The sequence below is a fragment of the Centruroides sculpturatus genome, unplaced genomic scaffold (assembly GCF_000671375.1).
Source record: "Centruroides sculpturatus isolate CEXI.00-Female unplaced genomic scaffold, Cexi_2.0 scaffold7, whole genome shotgun sequence".
In the NCBI taxonomy this organism is placed as follows: Eukaryota; Metazoa; Arthropoda; class Arachnida; order Scorpiones; family Buthidae; genus Centruroides; species Centruroides sculpturatus.
In genome coordinates, this window is record NW_019384510.1 from 1,273,520 (window position 1) to 1,295,655 (window position 22,136).

At 31.8% G+C, this 22,136-nt stretch overlaps 1 protein-coding gene across 2 annotated transcripts in view; it reads right to left on the minus strand.

The window, feature by feature from the left end:
- Window positions 1–21,035, minus strand: part of LOC111622379 (protein kintoun-like) — a 64,759-nt gene extending 43,724 nt beyond the window's left edge. The window contains exons 1-2 of one of the 2 annotated variants that reach the window (XM_023364738.1): window positions 18,869–21,035; window positions 17,628–17,723 (exon numbers count right to left, since the gene is read on the minus strand). In XM_023364738.1, the coding sequence (XP_023220506.1) occupies window positions 17,628–17,723; window positions 18,869–20,761 (1,989 nt within the window). In that variant the 5' untranslated portion in view covers window positions 20,762–21,035. The remainder of the gene's footprint in view (window positions 1–17,627; window positions 17,724–18,868) is intronic. The other variant, XM_023364740.1, reaches the window with a different exon arrangement.
- Window positions 21,036–22,136: the final 1,101 nt, after the last annotated feature.

Below are 22,136 nucleotides of genomic sequence, written 5' to 3' on the forward strand. Positions count from 1 at the left end.
TGACATAGCATTAAATGTTTTGTTAACCAAACTTTCAATAATACATTTCACATTTGGAAAATGCATTAACAAATTTTTTATTACATGTAATTTCAGTAATGCTAATTTAGTTTTAAATGCATTTACTGCACTAATCATATCAGCAATATGCTGATTTTTTCCTTGCAACTTTAAACTTGGCCAAAACAGCGATTAACAATCCCAAATCTATCAACCAATCACTGTTTTCTAATTGCTTGTAATATTCACCTTTTGATGAAAGAATTTCGTTTATTTCTTGGGAAAGGTTGATAAATCTTTCAAGTATTTTACCCCTGCTGAGCCATCTCACATCAATATGTAAAAGAAGGTCATTACACTCGTTATTTTCCTTTACCAAAAGTAATTTAAATAATCCGTGTTGCATTTCTCGTAACCTTATACAATTAATAATTTTTATTACAAGTGACATTAAATCATTAAAACCAATAGTTTTTGCACATAATGCTTCCTGATGTATAAAGCAATAGACAAATTTAGGAAATGAAGAATCTTGTCTACATAAAGCAATAAATCCAATGTTCTTACCAGTCATCAAATGTACGCCATCTGTAGTAATGAAAGTTAACTTCTGCAGTGGTAATTTATTAGTCGTTGCAAAATTTTTAAATGCAAAAAATATATTTTTGCCTCTAGTATGCCCCTTTAGTGAAAGGATTTTAAGGAATTCTTCTTTTGTAGATAAACCATTGAACACCATTTTTACACAAACCACTAACTGAGCTGTGTCTACTATATCTGTTGATTCATCCAATTGTAGCAAAAAAAAAAAAAAATGCATTTTTTCATATCATTTGATAATTGTGTTTCTAAATCATCTGAAAATGCTTCAATTCTTCTGATTACTGTTCTGGCTGACAATTGTGAAGTATTTATAGCTGAAATTATTTCTCATTTATTTTTAAACCCTTCAAATAACAAGTCAGAAGCTTCAAACATGGCTTCTGTTATTAATTCCCCATCTGCATATGGTTTTTTCTTCTTAGCTAATAAATGTGAGATTTTAAAGGATGCGGTTTTTGCAGCTTTAGACTGTTCCAAAGGTATAGCAAAAATGCTTTGTTGTTTGGTAATAAGTGATTTTAAGGAAGATATTTTTTCTTCTTATTTTGGAGCGCACAGGATAGTTGGCATCAAAATTTGAATAAATGGTTTTGAAACGTCTTTCAATGTTATTTTTCTTGGGGATCGCCACACTATTATTTCACAGTAAGCAGACACATTAGCCTTTGAAATCAATAAGGCAAAATTGTTCTTCCCAGTCATGATTAAAACAATAAGTTCTTTTTCTTTTACAATTATTCATGATGGGCTACACAGTATATATAAAATCCATTTAACCAGTACGATACATATTTAGTAGTGAAAAGCACAACTATCTTGCATGATATGGTCACTAATACCCAAAATATGAGAAGCTTGTCTGCAGAACGATAACATACTACCAAATGTACCAGTAGCGAGAATCTTCCTACATGCTAAGTGTGCAAGTGCATTGGTGTGTGACCTTGATTGGTATTTGCTGACGCCATGCTTGCACGATTATATTGTCTCGTGTACAGATAATATGGTTATTGGGCTCAGTATGTGTGTAATATAATGAAGGCACCACAGTGCCCACAGATCTGAATTGTTGATCCCTGGGTTAAAGCAATCCATTAATTTAAAGTACAGTAGACCCCCCTATAACACGATAGATACGTTCCGTGTTTTATGAAATTCATGTTCTACGAGCCCTTAAATACATGAGCCAATCACAGCCCAGCATGTATGCAGTTTAGGGACTATGGCTGTTTGAAAGTTTTCTTCCATAAAATTAATCGATTCTAGAAAATTTGACTCAACATTTCCAAAACACATAATTTTTTGGGAATAATCCATATAAACTATGCTATAAACAAACAATTGTAGGATTACTTACCGAGTGTGCACTGTTTGACGACGCCATTGCTTAATTAAGCTTGTTTTTGTCACGGAGTGGCGCATCAAATGGCGGGTGCGTGCTTCCTGATAAATTATTTTTTTTGCGAAAAATTCACTGAACTTTGGAGACATCATTAATATAAATATAATTTTTATGGACATTAAATAATAAATGGTTTTTATTAGGTCAACTGCTAGTTTAAACTCAATGGTTTGTACAATATCCGCTATTGGTCTAAATTCGACCAATCCTATTGTGACACGAGTTGGTGATGACGTTTTACCGTATCATACAAGTCTCTTTAGCGTATTTATACGAATACGATTGCAATTTTTTCGCCATTATATACGAATCTGTGTTATATGAACCCGTTTTACAGGGGGATCTACTGTATTGATAAAACAACAGTTAATCAAAATAATTAATGCATGCAAAGAATTTTGGGAATCCAAATCTTATTTGTGCCACCTTGCTTAAGTTAGTATGAAGTAGATGACCTAGTTTAAGTAGAAAATAAACTTCAGAAAGTGCATTCAAAACCTTGTTAAGAAGAAATGAAATTAGTGTTGATCATATAGATAGTCAACCAGGAATTGAAAATTAGTGAAGAAAAGAATTCTCAAAACTAAGTTAGTAATGCCACAAGATTTCCCTTCTAACATCTAAATCTTTTAAAATATTTATCAAATGTTACTTAAAAGTTAAGACGACTCACTGTATGAATGAATGTAATTAATTTGCTGTCCATTAATATAAAAAGTAAATAATTTGGACTTTTTAATAGTAAATAACAGATACATACTATTTTGGATAAATTACTTTTGAAATTTAGAAACTCAAGGAAAGCAACTGAAATGTTCAGATCAGCTTGTAGATTTGTAGATTATCAGCATAAGCTATGATTTTAGAATTAATATGAGGAACAGCAAAAACTATTTAATATATTAGAAAAATGCTATTTAAAACAGATTTTTGAAAAATTCTGCACACTGGCAATTATTATTTAGTAATTAAAATAAATAGAAATTTATAAGCTTTATTAATGGATTGCATTAGTTGCTTACAGCAAAGTGACGTGTGGGTGATCTGCTAAGGAAATGCTTCCTGGAAGGATTTTCAATGGAAAACTGACTCTTACTTAGATGCTACAAACATGAAGAAAACCTGGAAAACTCCACATGGCCAACCCATTCCATTGGTGAGGTGCAAGCCCACAACCAATTATCAGTGTTTAGTGGTTTTTTTTTACTTGGCCATCGTGGGCATAAGCTTTGTTAATAATTTCAAGAAAGAAGAAAAAGAGATCACAAAAATATTTAAGATTATTGCAAAATATTTGCCAATTTGTGGTAATAGTTTTGGAAAATTATCTGAATAATAAGACAGTTATTTGTCTGTAATCAAATAAAATTAAAAAATAACGTCATTTATATCACCGAAAAACAAGAAGAAATTAATGATTCCAGAATAGAATAAAATATATGAGCAGTGTCAAAACTAGCTTATTTATCTTCCCTGCACAAGATTTTATTTTTGGGTTCCTCAACTTTTTGACAGGAAGAAATAATAATAAAACAAGTATGATAAAACAATTCCTTATAAATAATTTTTGTGTACAAAGAAATCTACAAGATCATTCATAATCTGTTATAAGTGATAACTCATTTTTAAAAATCTAAATACTGTTCGTTATATACTGATTTGTCGTGGCCGAAAAAAAAATTGTTCTTATGGGCATTTCATTCACACTTTTAAAATTGGTTTGTTATAGCCAAGAGTTTGTTTTAAATAAACACTACTGTAATTCTACATATAATTTGAAATATAAAATTAAAAATTCTCCATTTGTGTTTATTCAGTATTTTCATCCACTTGACAATAAAATTATATTATGCAAATTGGCTGAATACAATTCTTTTGTACAACAACCCCTCCTTAGCTTTTATTTTATTAATTTTGTTGTAAAAAGGTCATAAATATAATGAATCATACATATTTACATTTTTAAACAAATGAATAAGGTCACAAATTACAACTGTTACTTGAAGTAAATGAAGTCAAAATATAATAGCCTCACACGTATGACCTCTCACTTTTATCATCATTATTTTCCTATCCAGTTTTCTGTCAAATTTGCTGAATCAACTTTCTCACTGTTCCTAACCTGATTTTCTTCCACACTGTTTAATCTCTTCCACTTTTCATCTATATCTAGTGATTCTTTTGGTCTCTTTTTCTTCTCTTTTATTTCTGTCTGGCCATACATAAAAAATGAACAAACAAACCATTACATTTTTTGGGTCTTTATTCTTTTTCTGTACTTTTACTTTTCAGTTCTGATTCCATTCCTGATTTGGATTTTTAACTTTTTCTCTAAGTAAAAAAGTTAAATTTAAAAACTTACGCCAAGCTTTATATAGTTTCTGGATACAAATTCACTGAGTTCAGCGTTAATTATTAATGCTGAACTCAGTGAATTTGTATCCAGAAACTATAACTTTTTCTCATTGCTATACTAAGTAATTTGGATCCAATTAAATTATATTTTTCTCTTCTAATTAAATGTGAAAAAGTCTGCCTTATAGGTTGGAATAGGAAATTCTCAGCACCAAATCAAACCAATTTAGACATTTCTGTATAATTCTTTAAGAAATCTGTTTACAATTTCTAAGCATCTTTCTAAACAATTTCTAAGTATCTGTCATCATTTGATATTTCCAAATATTTAAATTAATCTTCATTTTCACAATTATACATTGTACCAGTTGATCCCCCTATAACACTGTTGATTTTTCCATTTTATATAAATTCCATGTTGTACGAGTCACTTAGATTTTACAAATACGTGTGCCAGGCTGTGAACGGCTCAGTATTTGTAAAATCTAAGTGACTCGTACAACATGGAATTCATATAAAATGGAAAAATCAACAGTGTTATAGGGGGTCGACTGTATATGTATAATTGTGAAAATGAAGATTAATACCACTTTGAAAGCATATAGAATTTACAGAGTCAGTTAAGGTGTTAATTTATAGCTAAGCACTTGAAATTTGATCTTGAGCAGCCATTTTGTTTCAATGTGAACATCACTGATGATATGGCACCTGAACCTCACACAAGACGTTGTATACATAATAAATAGAGAACCTTCAATATCCACAGATTACTAAATTTATGACTTTGCATTGCAAATGACATTGTTATCATCAAATCACATGACTTTCAAATTCTCAAACTCTAAATTTTTGTACAGACTTCATTATTACTGGTATATATAATTCGTATTATTTCTGGTTCTTCAGTTTAGTGCTAATTTCACAAGCAAATAGTGGCATTAAATTGAAATTTGAGTATGTATCCTAATTAGTTACAATAATATCCACAAGTAATGTAATTTTTCTGTTCCTAGAGAAGTTATTATGCATCCATTTTATGAATATGAAGCAGGAACAAAAAATATTGAAAAGTTTCAAACTAACAAGTTCAACATTTCCTCACATTGCTAGCTTCAGAATGTATTGAAGAATTTGTGCTGATTAAAAAACAAAACGAAAACCAAACATTGTCTGCAGGCAAAGTCCCTTAAAAATTTCTTCTATGAATAAACTTACAATTTCAATCAGCATACACTTTATTAATTAAAAAGCAAGTCTTCATCACATAAAGTATGTCTGTTACATTCTTAAACATAAATATCAAATGTTTAATTAGTTTTTCATTTTTCTTTCTTTACACAAGTTTGCTACACATTTTATCCTGTATTTTACTGTATTTAATAATGTTATATAATTTCACTATAAATATTTTCCTGAATTATAATTCCAATCATTACTTCTTCTGATTTCCCAAAAGATCTAGAATCCTAGATCCTTTTGAGATTCCCATAAAATTAACTATAACAATTGAAAATTATTCATCATGAAAATAGACATAGAAAAGTCCAAAACAATTAAAGAATTATAGAAATAATACATCAGAAGATTGTTTGCTAATGAATATATAACAACACGCTAATCAAAATTTATGAAGAAATATTTCAGATAAAAACTGACTGCATTATAATTATGATGTTATTACATTGTAAAAGCTTAGATAACATAAGTTGTATGTATATTCCACTAATCATTACAAAAAATTATTCATATAAACAAAATTGGTAGGAAAATTATTAATAAAATTCCTTTAGACTAATATAGATGCTTAAAGTAAAGGAAAACCGACTAATTTGACTCCAGATTTTGTCAAAATTAGTGAAATGCTATATATAAAAGTGTTATTTTGCTTAAGTAACTAAAAGTGTTTACTGCAATGAACAAAAACAACCTCTTGGAAGAGATCCCATCTACAAATTGAGAACAGTTTGTATTTGTTTAATTATTAAGACTTTCCTTTAGATTCTGTGTAATTATCTTAGCTAATAAATTAAGAGAACATGAAGATGATTTAAGATATAAATTTAAGAACATTTTGTTTATTGATAATTTCAATGTATTTACTGTAGTAATTAATTCTCAATTATAACAAATAAAAAATTTCAAACATGAATAATTTAGCAGTTGTAAATAGGATAAATTACATGAAGTTATTAACAGCTGAAAAAAATTACAAGAATGATAACATATGTTAATCAGTAGTTTGATATGAAAAATGCTTTATAGACAACTTTTGTAATATTCATTTAGAACCCATTTTATGTAATTTTTCATTACCCAAATTTAGCATAAGCTAATTTCACTAGATGATGATAAATCAGAATAATCAGAAAATATTTTTGATAATAAAAACTACAGGCTTTTCCACATTTGCAACAGAACAAATCTTTTTTTTCTTTCTCTGGAAATGTATGCACTATCTGTTATATTTTAGGCATTTAAATTTGTATTAGGATATTTAGGCATTATGTTGGCAAACCTCAAATAAGTCATGCAAACTGATCAATCTGTGTTCATGCACATGTGTTGTCAAGATGGTAAGAAAACAAAGTGACATGGTTGAGTGTATTCTTTAGTGAATCCCATATATTTACTACTCCACATTTACTAATTATATATATATTTATAGAAAATACAGTAGAACATCAATTATCCAAATATTGATCAACCGAAATGTCAATTAACTGAAAGCTTCCAGTCGGCAAATTTAAATTTCCACTAGTGCTGTGGCGCTGCAATCTTTGGCTATGTCTTGGCTACTCCAATATTATTTTTGTTGGTGTGCGTGTTTTAGCTGGCAGCACTGGCACAACCATGAGAGGGACCTCTCTCTCTCTCATGGTCATGTTGAATGAATTTCAACATGGGATAGGTTACTATATTTTTTCATACATAATTGGTTATCCGAAAAATCAATTTTCTGACCAACCCGAGTCCCCAATTGATTCGGACAATCGATGCTCTACTGTACAAAACAAATATACTAAGTCATGAGATGGGGAACATGATCCAGCTCATACCAGCACATTCACCAGAAGGAAGAGTGACTAAGCTTGACATCACTCAAGTTGAGTCATGATCAGCATTATGTTGCCAGCCACCACATTATTATTTATAGTGAATTAGATTATAATGATGACTGTGTCCAGACACACAACACAATAAAATGGTACAGTAAATTATTATATTCTAAATTTTGCCTTTTGTGTACCACCTGTGGCTCACACTAAAAGTGTTCTTTTTAACTTAATCATAGAGTAAACTTTGCAAATGTACAAATCATTCATGACAAGACTGACAGAAAAATGGATATACAGCAGTTTCAAAATGCAATATTTTCTTTTTTTTTTTATTAAAAATCAACATTTGAATTAAGAACAATTCATGCAAAATCATCTAATCTTAGCATCAGTTTGACAAATACAAAGATCTAGCAAAATCAACAAGAAAAAGATGCAAGTAAACACTAACTCGGTTTTATGTTTCTTTTCTTTTTCTACACATTCATTATTTTTAATTTCATTGAAAGAAAAGCCCATTTTTTAATTTTTTGTTTAATTTTGATTCATTAAATTGTTTAAAGTACAGTGATACCCCGAACTTACACGATAGGTGGGACCAAGCGATAACCGCATAAGTCGAATTCGCATAAGTTGGGGTATAATTTCGCAATTTGTGTAAAATCCAAGTTGGAGGTATGTAAGCTAATAAATGTTCTCATTAATCTTATCTCGTCTTTTGATTTATTCATGGTTACAAGAAATCACCACATAGAGTCTCTCAAGTCTCTGTAGATATTAAAATACACAGAAATAAATAACACATAAAAAATTGTAGCTATGCATCGATTCCATGCGACACGTCTGAACATGTAAGCTGAACAATAGTGTGGAGGAGTAAGTAATCAAGAGTTGCCTGGCGCTCAAACAAAAGACGATTTGATGAGATTTGAAAATCGTGTAACTCTGGGTTCGCATAAGTTGGGGTAGCGTAAGTCGAGGTATTACTGTATAATAATTTCTTTTTACCAACATAATTGCATTTGGTACATTTAAACTTCATATATCATTTACATCAACAAAAGAAGTCTTTATGTTCCAAAAATGACATATGATGATAAAGATGCTTTCTGTATAGCCACACACCAACCTAATATAAAAATGTAATCTACCTAAATAGCACTTCACTTTACTGTGGTAGAGCACCATCAGCAGCTATGATAAAGAATGCAAATACACTTCTAGTGGTAGAGAACATTAAAAGTATGTTAATATACAGATAAAATATACAAAATATGATATATATATATCACATTTTGTATATTTGATATATATATATACAGTAGTACCTCAGAATACAAATGCATCAGCATACGAAATTTTCAGGATACAACATGAAATTCAAACACATTTTTGCTCCACAGTATGAACTAAAACTCAGCATACGATGTTACATTAGTTCGTAGCACCACCACAATGATCACGTGTTCCTTCTGTTCATTGGTCTCAGTCCGAATGTTTGCTTCGTCGTGGAAGGATCTCGCTCAATAAAGGAAATCTTGAGGTATTATCACAAAGCAACTGATTTTATTGAAAAGAAATATCCCGTAAAGGTTCACACCGGCCGTATTGCTGCTCAGAGTAATGACATTTACCTAAATCATTTTAAAAACATTTTAAAAGTAGGCAAAGCCAAACCTCTTTGAATAGATATTTTATTTTACTAAGCAACCTCCATCCAGTGAAAGTGCTGATGGAAGTGAAGGAAAGAAAGCAAACAGCATTAAATATTTTACAATATATATATATATATATTGTAGGAGGCATTTTGGAGAATTATTCCACGAATTTATTACTAAAATAAGTGTTCTTCTATGTTAAGTTTACTCCCGTTTAGGGATAATGCGTCTTTTCAGTAGGTAGACCGTGGCGACATCTGGTGAGTGGGCCTAACTAAAGTGTATAATTCGGTTCGGGGGGCCCTTTTTAGAAACATTAAAGCCGTTTATTTTTACGTGTGAGATATGAATTATGTATTCGATTTTAGAGCGAGTGCGTTTACAATTGNTGGAGTTAGATACATAACTGGCATGACTGTAGTATTAACAGAAAAAGTATGATGTATGGGGGCAAAACACTACTAAACTCAACACAGGCAAGTGCTATGTGCTACCTGTCGTAGTAATGGCATAATGGCACATCTATTTCATGCTATATCATTGTCGCAGTAATTCAGTGAATAAAATATATATATATATATAACAACACTAATTTTTTTTATCTTTTCTAAGTTATTTTTAAGTTATTGTTACATTATGTTATGTAAGTTAAGTTTTAGTATTATTTCCCTTCTCCCTCTCCTCTGCCACCAGTTTACACCTCCACCTATCCTCAAAGGTCTATCTGCAAATAAAACTACATTTTTTAATCAATTATTATTCTATTATGGTTATTTATACATTTACAACTACAAAACTCATTTTTCAGTGTTTTCCTTACTAAAGTCTTCTTTTTTTTTCAATGCACTACTTAGCTTTAATTTGAGTGTGTTTTTCGTGTTAGAACAGATTATTTGGTTTTACGTGTAATCATATGGGGAAAAATGATTCACCTTACGACATTTTCATGATACGATCTCAGTTTAGGAATGGATTAATTTCGTATCCTGAGATACTACTGTATATATATACAGTACAGAAGTGGACAGCACACCGACCATTTAATAGGAGAAACTTTTATCATACAGGTGTTAAATTACAAATAAATGTCACTAGACCGACATTTATTTGTAATTTAATGCCTGTATGATAAAAGTTTCTCCTATATATATACAGGGTTAAGCTACTAATTTTCTAGTATCTTTTAATGGGAATATAATCCAGATAGAATTTTAAGAAAGTACTTAACTGCTCAACTATTTCACTGAACAGTCACAGATGCATTGTATGAAGTGCAAGTTCACATGGTCTACATTGATGTTCTTGGCAATTCCTGTTTTGTGCTTATTTTACATATTTTTTCATGCAAAATTACACCGGTAACAGGTTCCGTATTTAGTCTTTACTATAATATTAGATATGTAGATGATATATTACTAGCGTGGAATGGAACTGATTTTAAACTTTCACAGTTCATACAGCAATTATCCCAGATATACACCTCAATCAATTTTACTGCAGAAAAAGAAAAAGACAGCAGAATCACTTTCCTAGATCTCCTAATAAAAAACGTTTGAAGGAGTTGTTTCAGTATATATAACAAGAAACGGCATACCCTATGAATCGATGACTGGTGTGCTATGAAAAAACAAAAGAGAAAGTTCACCACTAATGTTTTAGAACTCCCGAGTTCTTCTTCAGGTGTTAAATGGAATTTCTGATAGAACAAAACATTTGGATTATGAAAATTTGAAGAATCATTCAAATTTGATGCTCAAGAAATATTTGTCATGACATGCAAGTGCATTTGTATGGCTAGTTGATCTTGACATTTAAAGATTAGTGTCAATCAGCACCTGCCAGAGTACCGACAAAACCAACTCCTCTTTATAATTGATGCATGTGGCGATAAGGCTAGATTTATATACGNCGAAAAAGTAATTAGTGTAGTTATGCATTAAGATAGAATGCAAACAGTTCATAAAATAGTTTTACATAAACTTAATTTTAAAAAAATGAAGTGCACATGACATGCAAGTGCATTTGTATGGCTAGTTGATCTTGACATTTAAAGATTAGTGTCAATCAGCACCTGCCAGAGTACCGACAAAACCAACTCCTCTTTATAATTGATGCATGTGGCGATAAGGCTAGATTTATATACGTGAATCACCTCCAATCATCTTAGGTGTTCTGTTAACAAGTTGAATCTATGTCCTCACATTATACCAGCCACTTCATTCAACCACCCAGCTACATAAATAATGCCATAGCTGCAATTCTTCATAGAGCCTATATATTACCATCATTGTAACATTTGATACAGAATAAACACAATAAAAAACACATTTGTATGTATTGTCTTAGAAGAATCTTTTTAAGGATCTTTTATATGGCCAGGATTAATTCATTCTGGCCATATATTTTACCAAATGTATATTTTTAATTTTGTATAAGTGCCACCGCCAGAGGTATATTTTAACTGTTGTAATGATTAAAAGAAAGGTTGACTCCGCTGTGAAATTGTTAATTCCTCAAATGTGTGTTTGAAAGGACTGGATTGGAATAAGGATACATTTGTATGTATTGTCTTAGAAGAATCTTTTTAAGAATTTTTTGTAATAATAGTAAACACAATACATTGCTATAACATAGCATATTTATCCAAAGTGATACATACCCCCAGAAACCTTACATGAGAAATTTTCATACTAGCAGGAGGACTATATATAAATTTTATAAAATTTTCAAAAAAATAAATACAAAAAAATTTTCAATTTGGCACGTATCAAATCATCACAAACCAAGATCTGCTATATTTGTAATCCCATATTTACAAATTTTATCAAAAACACAAAAAATTTATGCATTGTCATTTATAGTGTTATTAGTATATAGCAGTTATTTTTAGTTAATAAAAACAAATATATATAAAAGTTTATAGTAACAGAAGATTCTCTGTGCAATGATTAATTCAGTATAATGTTGGATAATAATCATACTTGGTAAGAAAAAATTAAAAAGATAAATAAACTACAAATGCTAATTTAATTCTAGTATAATAATATAAAAAATGGTTAAGCCAGAGAAATCAACTTTATTAGAAAACTGACTTATTAACACTACAATAAAACTTAACACTAGTGGAAATAATATAACTTAATAGCATGCCTACAAAAGATCACCATTAAGCATTGTAAAACATTGTGAAATTAGCACTATCTGAAGTCAATTTTTTGGATAAATAACACTATTATACTTAATTAATCAAAGAAATCAAAGTATCAACAAACACACGGACTTGAACTTATACGAGGTCTGTTCAAAGAGTATTGGACTTTTATTTTTTCTGCGTAAACCAATGATGCCCAGGAGGCCTCTTTTGGTGGAGTTGTGGAGGAGACAGTCATGCACAGCCCTGAATTTTTTCCCGCCTGCAGGAAGCATCAATCATTGGCAGTCGGCCTATGAGTGAGAACGTGTAGTGAGCTCTCGTCGGATTCCACTAAGTTGGAAAATGACTGAACAACATGAGCAGCGATATTACATCAAATTTTGCCAAAAACCTTGGCAATACACAAGCGTAAACCATTCGCAAGATTCAGCAGACTTTCAGGGATGATCATGGAGGCCAAAAAAGGCACGGCAGGTCCGCAGCAATATCAAGGTCATGTTGACAGTTTTTTCGACTCTTGTGGGGTGGTGTATCGTGAGTACGCACCACAAGGCCGAACTATCGCAAAGGAGTACTACTAGGAGGTCCTTCGTCGTCTTTCCGATGCTATGCGATGCAAACCACCAGATCTGTGGTCAATCAAAACTTGGCAGCTCTGTCGTGATAACGCATCCGCCCATTCTGAGCATCTTATTCGGGCTTTCGTCGCCAAACACAACACTCCTGTGGTTCGTCACGCTCCATACTCTCTCCACATGGCTCCGTGTGACTTTTGGCTATTTCCCAAGCTGAAAATGCCACTAAAAGGAACCCGATTTTAGTCAAGAGAACACATCGTGCGGAATGCGATGGACCGGCTGATGGCCATTCCAAAAGATGTGTTCCAACAGTGTTTCCAGCAATGGCAGGAACGCTAGGAGAAGTGTATACACTACCAAGGAGACTACTTTGAAGGGGATTAGGGTTTTGTACCTCAAAATCAATAAATNTGGCCATTCCAAAAGATGTGTTCCAGCAGTGTTTCCAGCAATGGCAGGAACGCTAGGAGAAGTGTATACACTACCAAGGAGACTACTTTGAAGGGGATTAGGGTTTTGTACCTCAAAATCAATAAATGCATTTTTGCCGACCAAAGGTCCGATACTTTTCGAACAGCCCTCGTACATCTTATGATATTTACTTTCTTTTTTTAAAAAAAAAGGATAAAATTTTTAATTTGTTTAATTTTAATGAAAAAAGCAAATGAAAAATATCAACATTTATACATTCAACAACAATTTTGCAATCAATCATTTGTCACATTTGATGAGAAATAAACAACATACAATTGTTATAAAAACAAATTCAGCATATTTTATACATTTACAGCTTAATTTTGATTATTAAAATTATTTTAAGGTAATTAACATTAAGCATTAATGAGCATATATTAATTTATCAAAGAAATCATTAAATTTTTAGTTACACGAAAAAGTAATTAGTGTAGTTATGCATTAAGATAGAATGCAAACAGTTCATAAAATAGTTTTACATAAACTTAATTTTAAAAAAATGAAGTGCATAAATATAAATAAATAAAAAGACTGCATTGAAAATCATTTTCAAAGTCTGAATTATTGCTTTTAAGTCCCTAGAAATGAAATCATGTCCTAACTCTCTTAAGTTAGAGAAAATTCTGACAAATTCAGTGTACACTGAACTGAATGCAGATCCAATATATGTGCTCTTTGAAATGATGTCATATAGCACTTAATAGCATGCAAAAATTGATTTTGAGGACCCTAAAAAAATTCTCTATCCTAATCAGGCAGTTGTAAGGTAACTGCTTTAATGATCAGCAGTCAACATAGATTATGCTATTTAGATGAATATGGGTAAAAATAGTTTGTGAGAGGAATGGAGGAAACATGCAGTAAACTTCTAACTAGCCTGCATAATGATTTTGTGACCAGAACCATCAACAGTTCGTTTGGGTTCAGAGATAGAGCAAGCTTGTTTGTGACCTCTCATTGCATGTGCATATGAAAAAAAATCTTCAGAATTGAACTAGGGTAAAGTTAATCAAACAGTACTATTTTTGAACCATTAATAATAATGCTTAATAGTAGAAAGATAACATATCATCAGAAGCATCCAAGAAAAAGGCCAGCGAGAGCAGAACTTGTAACTGGAAACTTTTATTAATAATGCACCAAATATTGTTTTGTTATTCAAGCAAATTGTTCACATGTCAAAAGAGCATGCACATGGTTTAAAAATAAATGCTCTGAAATAAATGCCGGGCTACAATTTTTAATCATATTTTTAATTTATTTAATTTAAATATATGCTCTTCACCTCAAATTTCAAGAAGTTGGAACGATACGAGATTCTCTGTGCAATGATTAATTCAGTATAATGTTGGATAATAATCATACTTGGTAAGAAAAAATTAAAAAGATAAATAAACTACAAATGCTAATTTAATTCTAGTATAATAATATAAAAAATGGTTAAGCCAGAGAAATCAACTTTATTAGAAAACTGACTTATTAACACTACAATAAAACTTAACACTAGTGGAAATAATATAACTTAATAGCATGCCTACAAAAGATCACCATTAAGCATTGTAAAACATTGTGAAATTAGCACTATCTGAAGTCAATTTTTTGGATAAATAACACTATTATACTTAATTAATCAAAGAAATCAAAGTATCAACAAACACACGGACTTGAACTTATACGAGGTCTGTTCAAAGAGTATTGGACTTTTATTTTTTCTGCGTAAACCAATGATGCCCAGGAGGCCTCTTTTGGTGGAGTTGTGGAGGAGACAGTCATGCACAGCCCTGAATTTTTTCCCGCCTGCAGGAAGCATCAATCATTGGCAGTCGGCCTATGAGTGAGAACGTGTAGTGAGCTCTCGTCGGATTCCACTAAGTTGGAAAATGACTGAACAACATGAGCAGCGATATTACATCAAATTTTGCCAAAAACCTTGGCAATACACAAGCGTAAACCATTCGCAAGATTCAGCAGGCTTTCAGGAATGATCATGGAGGCCAAAAAAGGCACGGCAGGTCCGCAGCAATATCAAGGTCATGTTGACAGTTTTTTCGACTCTTGTGGGGTGGTGTATCGTGAGTACGCACCACAAGGCCGAACTATCGCAAAGGAGTACTACTAGGAGGTCCTTCGTCGTCTTTCCGATGCTATGCGATGCAAACCACCAGATCTGTGGTCAATCAAAACTTGGCAGCTCTGTCGTGATAACGCATCCGCCCATTCTGAGCATCTTATTCGGGCTTTCGTCGCCAAACACAACACTCCTGTGGTTCGTCACGCTCCATACTCTCTCCACATGGCTCCGTGTGACTTTTGGCTATTTCCCAAGCTGAAAATGCCACTAAAAGGAACCCGATTTTAGTCAAGAGAACACATCGTGCGGAATGCGATGGACCGGCTGATGGCCATTCCAAAAGATGTGTTCCAACAGTGTTTCCAGCAATGGCAGGAACGCTAGGAGAAGTGTATACACTACCAAGGAGACTACTTTGAAGGGGATTAGGGTTTTGTACCTCAAAATCAATAAATGCATTTTTGCCGACCAAAGGTCCGATACTTTTCGAACAGTCCTCGTACATCTTATGATATTTACTTTCTTTTTTTAAAAAAAAAGGATAAAATTTTTAATTTGTTTAATTTTAATGAAAAAAGCAAATGAAAAATATCAACATTTATACATTCAACAACAATTTTGCAATCAATCATTTGTCACATTTGATGAGAAATAAACAACATACAATTGTTATAAAAACAAATTCAGCATATTTTATACATTTACAGCTTAATTTTGATTATTAAAATTATTTTAAGGTAATTAACATTAAGCATTAATGAGCATATATTAATTTATCAAAGAAATCATTAAATTTTTAGTTACACGAAAAAGTAATTAGTGTAGTTATGCATTAAGATAGAATGCAAACAGTTCATAAAATAGTTTTACATAAACTTAATTTTAAAAAAATGAAGTGCATAAATATAAATAAATAAAAAGACTGCATTGAAAATCATTTTCAAAGTCTGAATTATTGCTTTTAAGTCCCTAGAAATGAAATCATGTCCTAACTCTCTTAAGTTAGAGAAAATTCTGACAAATTCAGTGTACACTGAACTGAATGCAGATCCAATATATGTGCTCTTTGAAATGATGTCATATAGCACTTAATAGCATGCAAAAATTGATTTTGAGGACCCTAAAAAAATTCTCTATCCTAATCAGGCAGTTGTAAGGTAACTGCTTTAATGATCAGCAGTCAACATAGATTATGCTATTTAGATGAATATGGGTAAAAATAGTTTGTGAGAGGAATGGAGGAAACATGCAGTAAACTTCTAACTAGCCTGCATAATGATTTTGTGACCAGAACCATCAACAGTTCGTTTGGGTTCAGAGATAGAGCAAGCTTGTTTGTGACCTCTCATTGCATGTGCATATGAAAAAAAATCTTCAGAATTGAACTAGGGTAAAGTTAATCAAACAGTACTATTTTTGAACCATTAATAATAATGCTTAATAGTAGAAAGATAACATATCATCAGAAGCATCCAAGAAAAAGGCCAGCGAGAGCAGAACTTGTAACTGGAAACTTTTATTAATAATGCACCAAATATTGTTTTGTTATTCAAGCAAATTGTTCACATGTCAAAAGAGCATGCACATGGTTTAAAAATAAATGCTCTGAAATAAATGCCGGGCTACAATTTTTAATCATATTTTTAATTTATTTAATTTAAATATATGCTCTTCACCTCAAATTAGTAGTGTCTTGCCCTGTACATTATACTTTTCCTTTAACAATAGAGTTGTACCAATCATTTTTTCCACGTTTTCTCCTGAAAACAGTTAATGCTTTCAGGGAAAACTTTTGAATTAAAATAACATGACTTCTGAAGCCAACTGGAAGTTCATATATAGTCAATCAGGACCTCCTTCCTCTAAGGTTTCCATATTGTGTTTCATCTATCTAATTCCATTCTCAAAATTAAGGAAAGACAGACGGACAATGGTAGGAATTTATAGGTCTACATTTTTTTCAAATTGCAGCCCAATTATTGTTCTTATCATTTTTCAAATCATGTTTCTTTGAAAGAACAAAATACTGCTACTGTTGAACTGTTTGCATTCGGGTCTGTAAAATGGTTACTGAAAGGTAAGTAATATATATATAAATTAAACAATAAAACTTTCAAGTCCCAACCAATAGAATATTATAGAAAAAAGAACAATGATTTCAAGACTGGCAAAAGTGGAATGACACCTAATCCAGAGTTGAGAAGTAGAATTACTTCTACATAAAATGATAAAAGTTACATGTTTAAGAGTTAAAAATGTCTAACAGGAATATTTACATTTATATCAAATGTCACTTGGTTGAGGCTGACATCTTCAACATGAACATTTTCATTTGTTAGTTTATCTCCAGCCATAACATTTTCAGATTCATCCTAAGATACATTTAAAGTTTTTATTTTAATTTTACATGTTATAAAAATTTTTCTAACTGTATAGTGATTGCTAATTTAATAACCAATAAAACTACAGAATTTTTAGCTACATATAAAAAAAAAATTAAAAGTACTTCCTGTACACTTATGCATCTACCTATTGCAAAAACAGCTTATTTTAAAAGAAAGAAAATAAATTTTATTGACATTTTTCTAAAATACAAACAAAAAAATCTAGGAATTTAATCATTAATCAAAGAACTGGTTTCTTTGATTAATGATCATATTCATTAATTATTGATAAAACTAATTAATGATCAAAATTAAATTTATTTATCAATGATTTTAATCTACTGAGCCAAAAATATGGAGCTATTCTCACAGTACAAAATGTATTAATTAATAAGCAAGAGAACAGCTCATCTCATAATCATTGATGAATGATTATCAATACATATTTATCCTTATCACGTAATTTTTGTTTTATAAAAGAAAAGTTTTGTTGTTTACACAGTAAGTTTTTAAAGAAAATAAATAAAATTTCAGTAATTTTTAAGAAAAAATTTTAATATTATATTTGAAAGGTCCAAAGAATGTGTTTAATTTTATCATCTTTACAAAACTGCTAAATGATGTTACTTTGTTTTAAATTGTAAAATAATCTAAAAATTACTCAAGGGTATTACATTATCTAAATAAATATTGATTTTCTTTTTTATCTCTCATACATTTTCAAAATTTTAAAAATAATTTTTTGAATGCAAAATATTAAATTAATTTTTAAATAAACCGAAAGTTTATCGTGTAGTTAACATTTTTTATAGTAAAGTGCATAAAATTAGAGGATCTGACGTTGGCAAATTTACGCAATTTAATCCTATTAGAAGTTCATATTTCTTAAATTTTATGTTTTCTTCGATTTTGGTATGCTTCTTATTGCTAAAGAATCATGAAGTTGATACGTTACGGTTCACAAACGGCGACACGGCTCTATAATGTGTGACCTTATGGTACATTAAAAGAAGTTTGCCAAGTAGAAAAGATTAAAGCATCATCTTTAATAATTAGATTATCTAATATGATTAATTGCATTGTGCCAACGACTGCAATAGGATATTAATTAAAATATATACAAAGATCATTACCTTCAATTCCTGTATAGTCTTTAGGACAGCATTCTTGCAAACAAACTCATATTTTGTTAGTTGTTTGTTGTTCAAACCAGCTTGGAATTCAGTCCAGGAATAACAATAATTAGCATCTTTGATAAGATGAAACACTAAATTATCTCTGCTTAAACTCACTCGCATGGTCTCGGTATTCGTAGCTAACAAATACTCAAATTTTAAAAATAAACAATAGTAGAAAGGAACAAATCCTTCTCCTAGCGTGTAGAATGTGACTCGACAACTGTGACGACAGTCACAGAAATAAGTGTAAATTGAACTAGAATCAATATTTTTTACTTGAATAACAAGTGTCACAATTTTAGAAGTTTGATAATAATCAAACTTTGGTATAGAATAAGGAACTGTTAGTGATAAGGGCATATTTAAATCACAGTCATGCCTCTTTTCTTGAATGGTCTCTTCCATTTGTGATTTTTCTGTACCGTTTTCTTGTTTCTTCTCGTCAACGTGAAGATTTCCCTCAAATCGTTCGGTAATATCATTCATCTCCGCAATATCTCGAATACTAGCCGAAACATTTGACGAATTATTTTCATCTAATATATTACTATTTTCAATTAAATCAATAGATATTTTTTCAAACTCTTCTTCGTTATCCATATTATCTACAGTCAAACTGTAACAGGAAAAATCTTTAGCAGTTTTGTCATAAACTATTTGTTCTTTTAGTTCCAAATCTTCATCAATTTTATCCAATCGACTTGCATCCAAAGTATTCTCTAGTTTATCACATAAACTTGTATCTAAATTATCCCCAATCTTGCCGGACGAGGTCGTATCTAAATTATCTACAGAAGGCAAAACTTTTAGCGTAATGCAAAGTTTTCGTTTAGCTTTATCAAACTGTGCTTTTCCATCATTTTCATTAACGGAGTAAGGAAGTGCCAAATCTAATTTATAACTAGCGCCTTTTTTCTCGGATATCAATAACAGTCTTTTCTCAAATATGTCTAAGTTCAAATCGGAAGCAGAACTCAAAAGCGGTAAGTGAATTTCTACGATTATCTCTTGAGGTCGAGCGTCGACGGTCCGACCGGGAACGTTTGCATAATCCTGAATATCGAAGCGATTACGATACTTAACGGTATACTTCGGACGAGTCCGGGAACCTTCCTCCGCCTCCTCCGGCTTTTCGCTCTTTTTCTTTTTCTTAGTTTCGCTCCAATCGAACGAACTCTTCGGAGGTCTAAATAACTCCTCGAACCGGTCGTCAAATTCGTCGTCTTCGGAATCCTTCGGAGAGAACGACGCTTCCATCTTCTTCCTGGTAACCGGAGCCACGGGACAACCCTTATATTTCATCTTGGGAAACCGCACGTTGGCCCTATCCAACTTAACGTCAAATTTACTCTCGACGGCTTCCAAAGCCACGTCGTCGAGCATTTTGCGAAAACGCTCGTTCTTCCGGGCGAGAAGGAGAGCGTCGGGGTGAAAGACGACGTCGTAGACGACGCATCTTCGGTTACTCTTGTCCAGATCCTGGCGGGGCGGCGTCAGCAGGTGAGGCAATTTCCAAAGAGTTCCCTCTGCGTCGGACTCCGACTCCCTAGTAAACGAAGGCTTCTCCACCTTATCGTTCTGACAAACGTTGACGAAAGCCTTCTTCTCCCCTTCTTCACTGGTTTTAATAACATAGCCAGCTTCTTGATGTATAAACGTTACTTGGTGGCCATGTTGCTTCTCGACAGCAATAACATCTTCTTCGTACTTCTTCCTGTTTTCAGGATCGTTCACTTCTTCTGCATATTCGTGCAACAAACGAACGAACTTCTCGTCTTTGAAAGCTTCCTTTAAACGTTCCGATTCTTCTTTACTTAAAGTGAACTCTTCGATATCGCTCGAAGCCATGTTTTACTTAATAAATAATCAAAATAACGACATAATTGATACGAATTTATCAAAAAAACCAAACGACAATTTTCCACCAAGCAATTTAAAAGTACTTTCGACGGTCACTTGTTTACAACATACAGTATTCGTCGATCTTCCGGTTTGAGGTTACATCATCCATCGACATCTACAACCAACATTTATTTATTTTAATTTCTTAAAATATTCGTTTTTGCAATTCTTATAAAGTTTAAAAATATATTATAATTTTCAAATCGTATACACATTAAATTTTCTTTACTTTTAATGACGATTTGACATATACGATTGTTTGGTATATTTGTAATTTGTATCATCGACATCTAAAAAGTACTGTACTTTTTAATTACATTTTTTACGAGCTGTTTGTAAAATTTAATTACACGCATAAGTTTTAATTTGTAAATTATATATATTTTTAAAAATTGAATAATGATTAGCATTAATGACCGCTATAGCTTCCATGGGCGATTGGCCAAATGATTAATTTAAAGACGATAACTGCGAAGATTCGGGATCGATTCCGGATGGGTCGAAAAATCCGAAGAATTTTTTGGGGAAGTCTGTCCGGATATGTCGGGATCTCTTACCATCCGGCCGCTCCATTGTAGCCGGACCAGCGGAACCCACGATGGGCTTGATATAAAAAGGCCCTCAAACTCAAACAGCCGATTGCAGAGACAGAGTTTACGTTAAACGCTGTTTATCAACAGAACGGCCTGTAGACGTTGGCTGGCCGAACCTCGGTTAAAATGCGTTGCAAAGACGACGATCATCTATTTTTGACAGTTCTCTAAACGAACTTCGGAAAAACATTGGCTCTTACTTACTTCGCTATTACTCCCCTGTTTTAGGAGTCGTTGGGCCAATCGGGTTATCCGTTTGTGACGTCAGAAATGGTGGCCAGCTATATTCCGAAAGCTTCCAGAAATAAAATCTTAAGGCTGTCAAAATCATTGTTCGGCAATTAATGACAATCCTTTTCCATTTCGATATTTAATTTCGTCGCCATTACGGTTTAAAATATGAACAAATTGATATTTAGAAAATTTATACCGAATTCGAAATTCGTCTTCGGAATAGATTTTTAAGGAATTATTTCGACATCTAATTACTGTCGAAATGAATAACTTTAAATATTTTATTATTAATATTACATTTTTCATATCTGTAAACAGATTTCTGTAATTATTAAAATTGTCTCATTTGTTTAACAGAACAATCTGACTAGGGATTAACTACAATGACTCCGAAATGCATTAACGTTTTATAACCGACACAATACTCGAATTGTAAATAAATGCATCTGATTTAAATTAAATTGAAGTTTTAAGTCTTCACCCATTTGAATGTC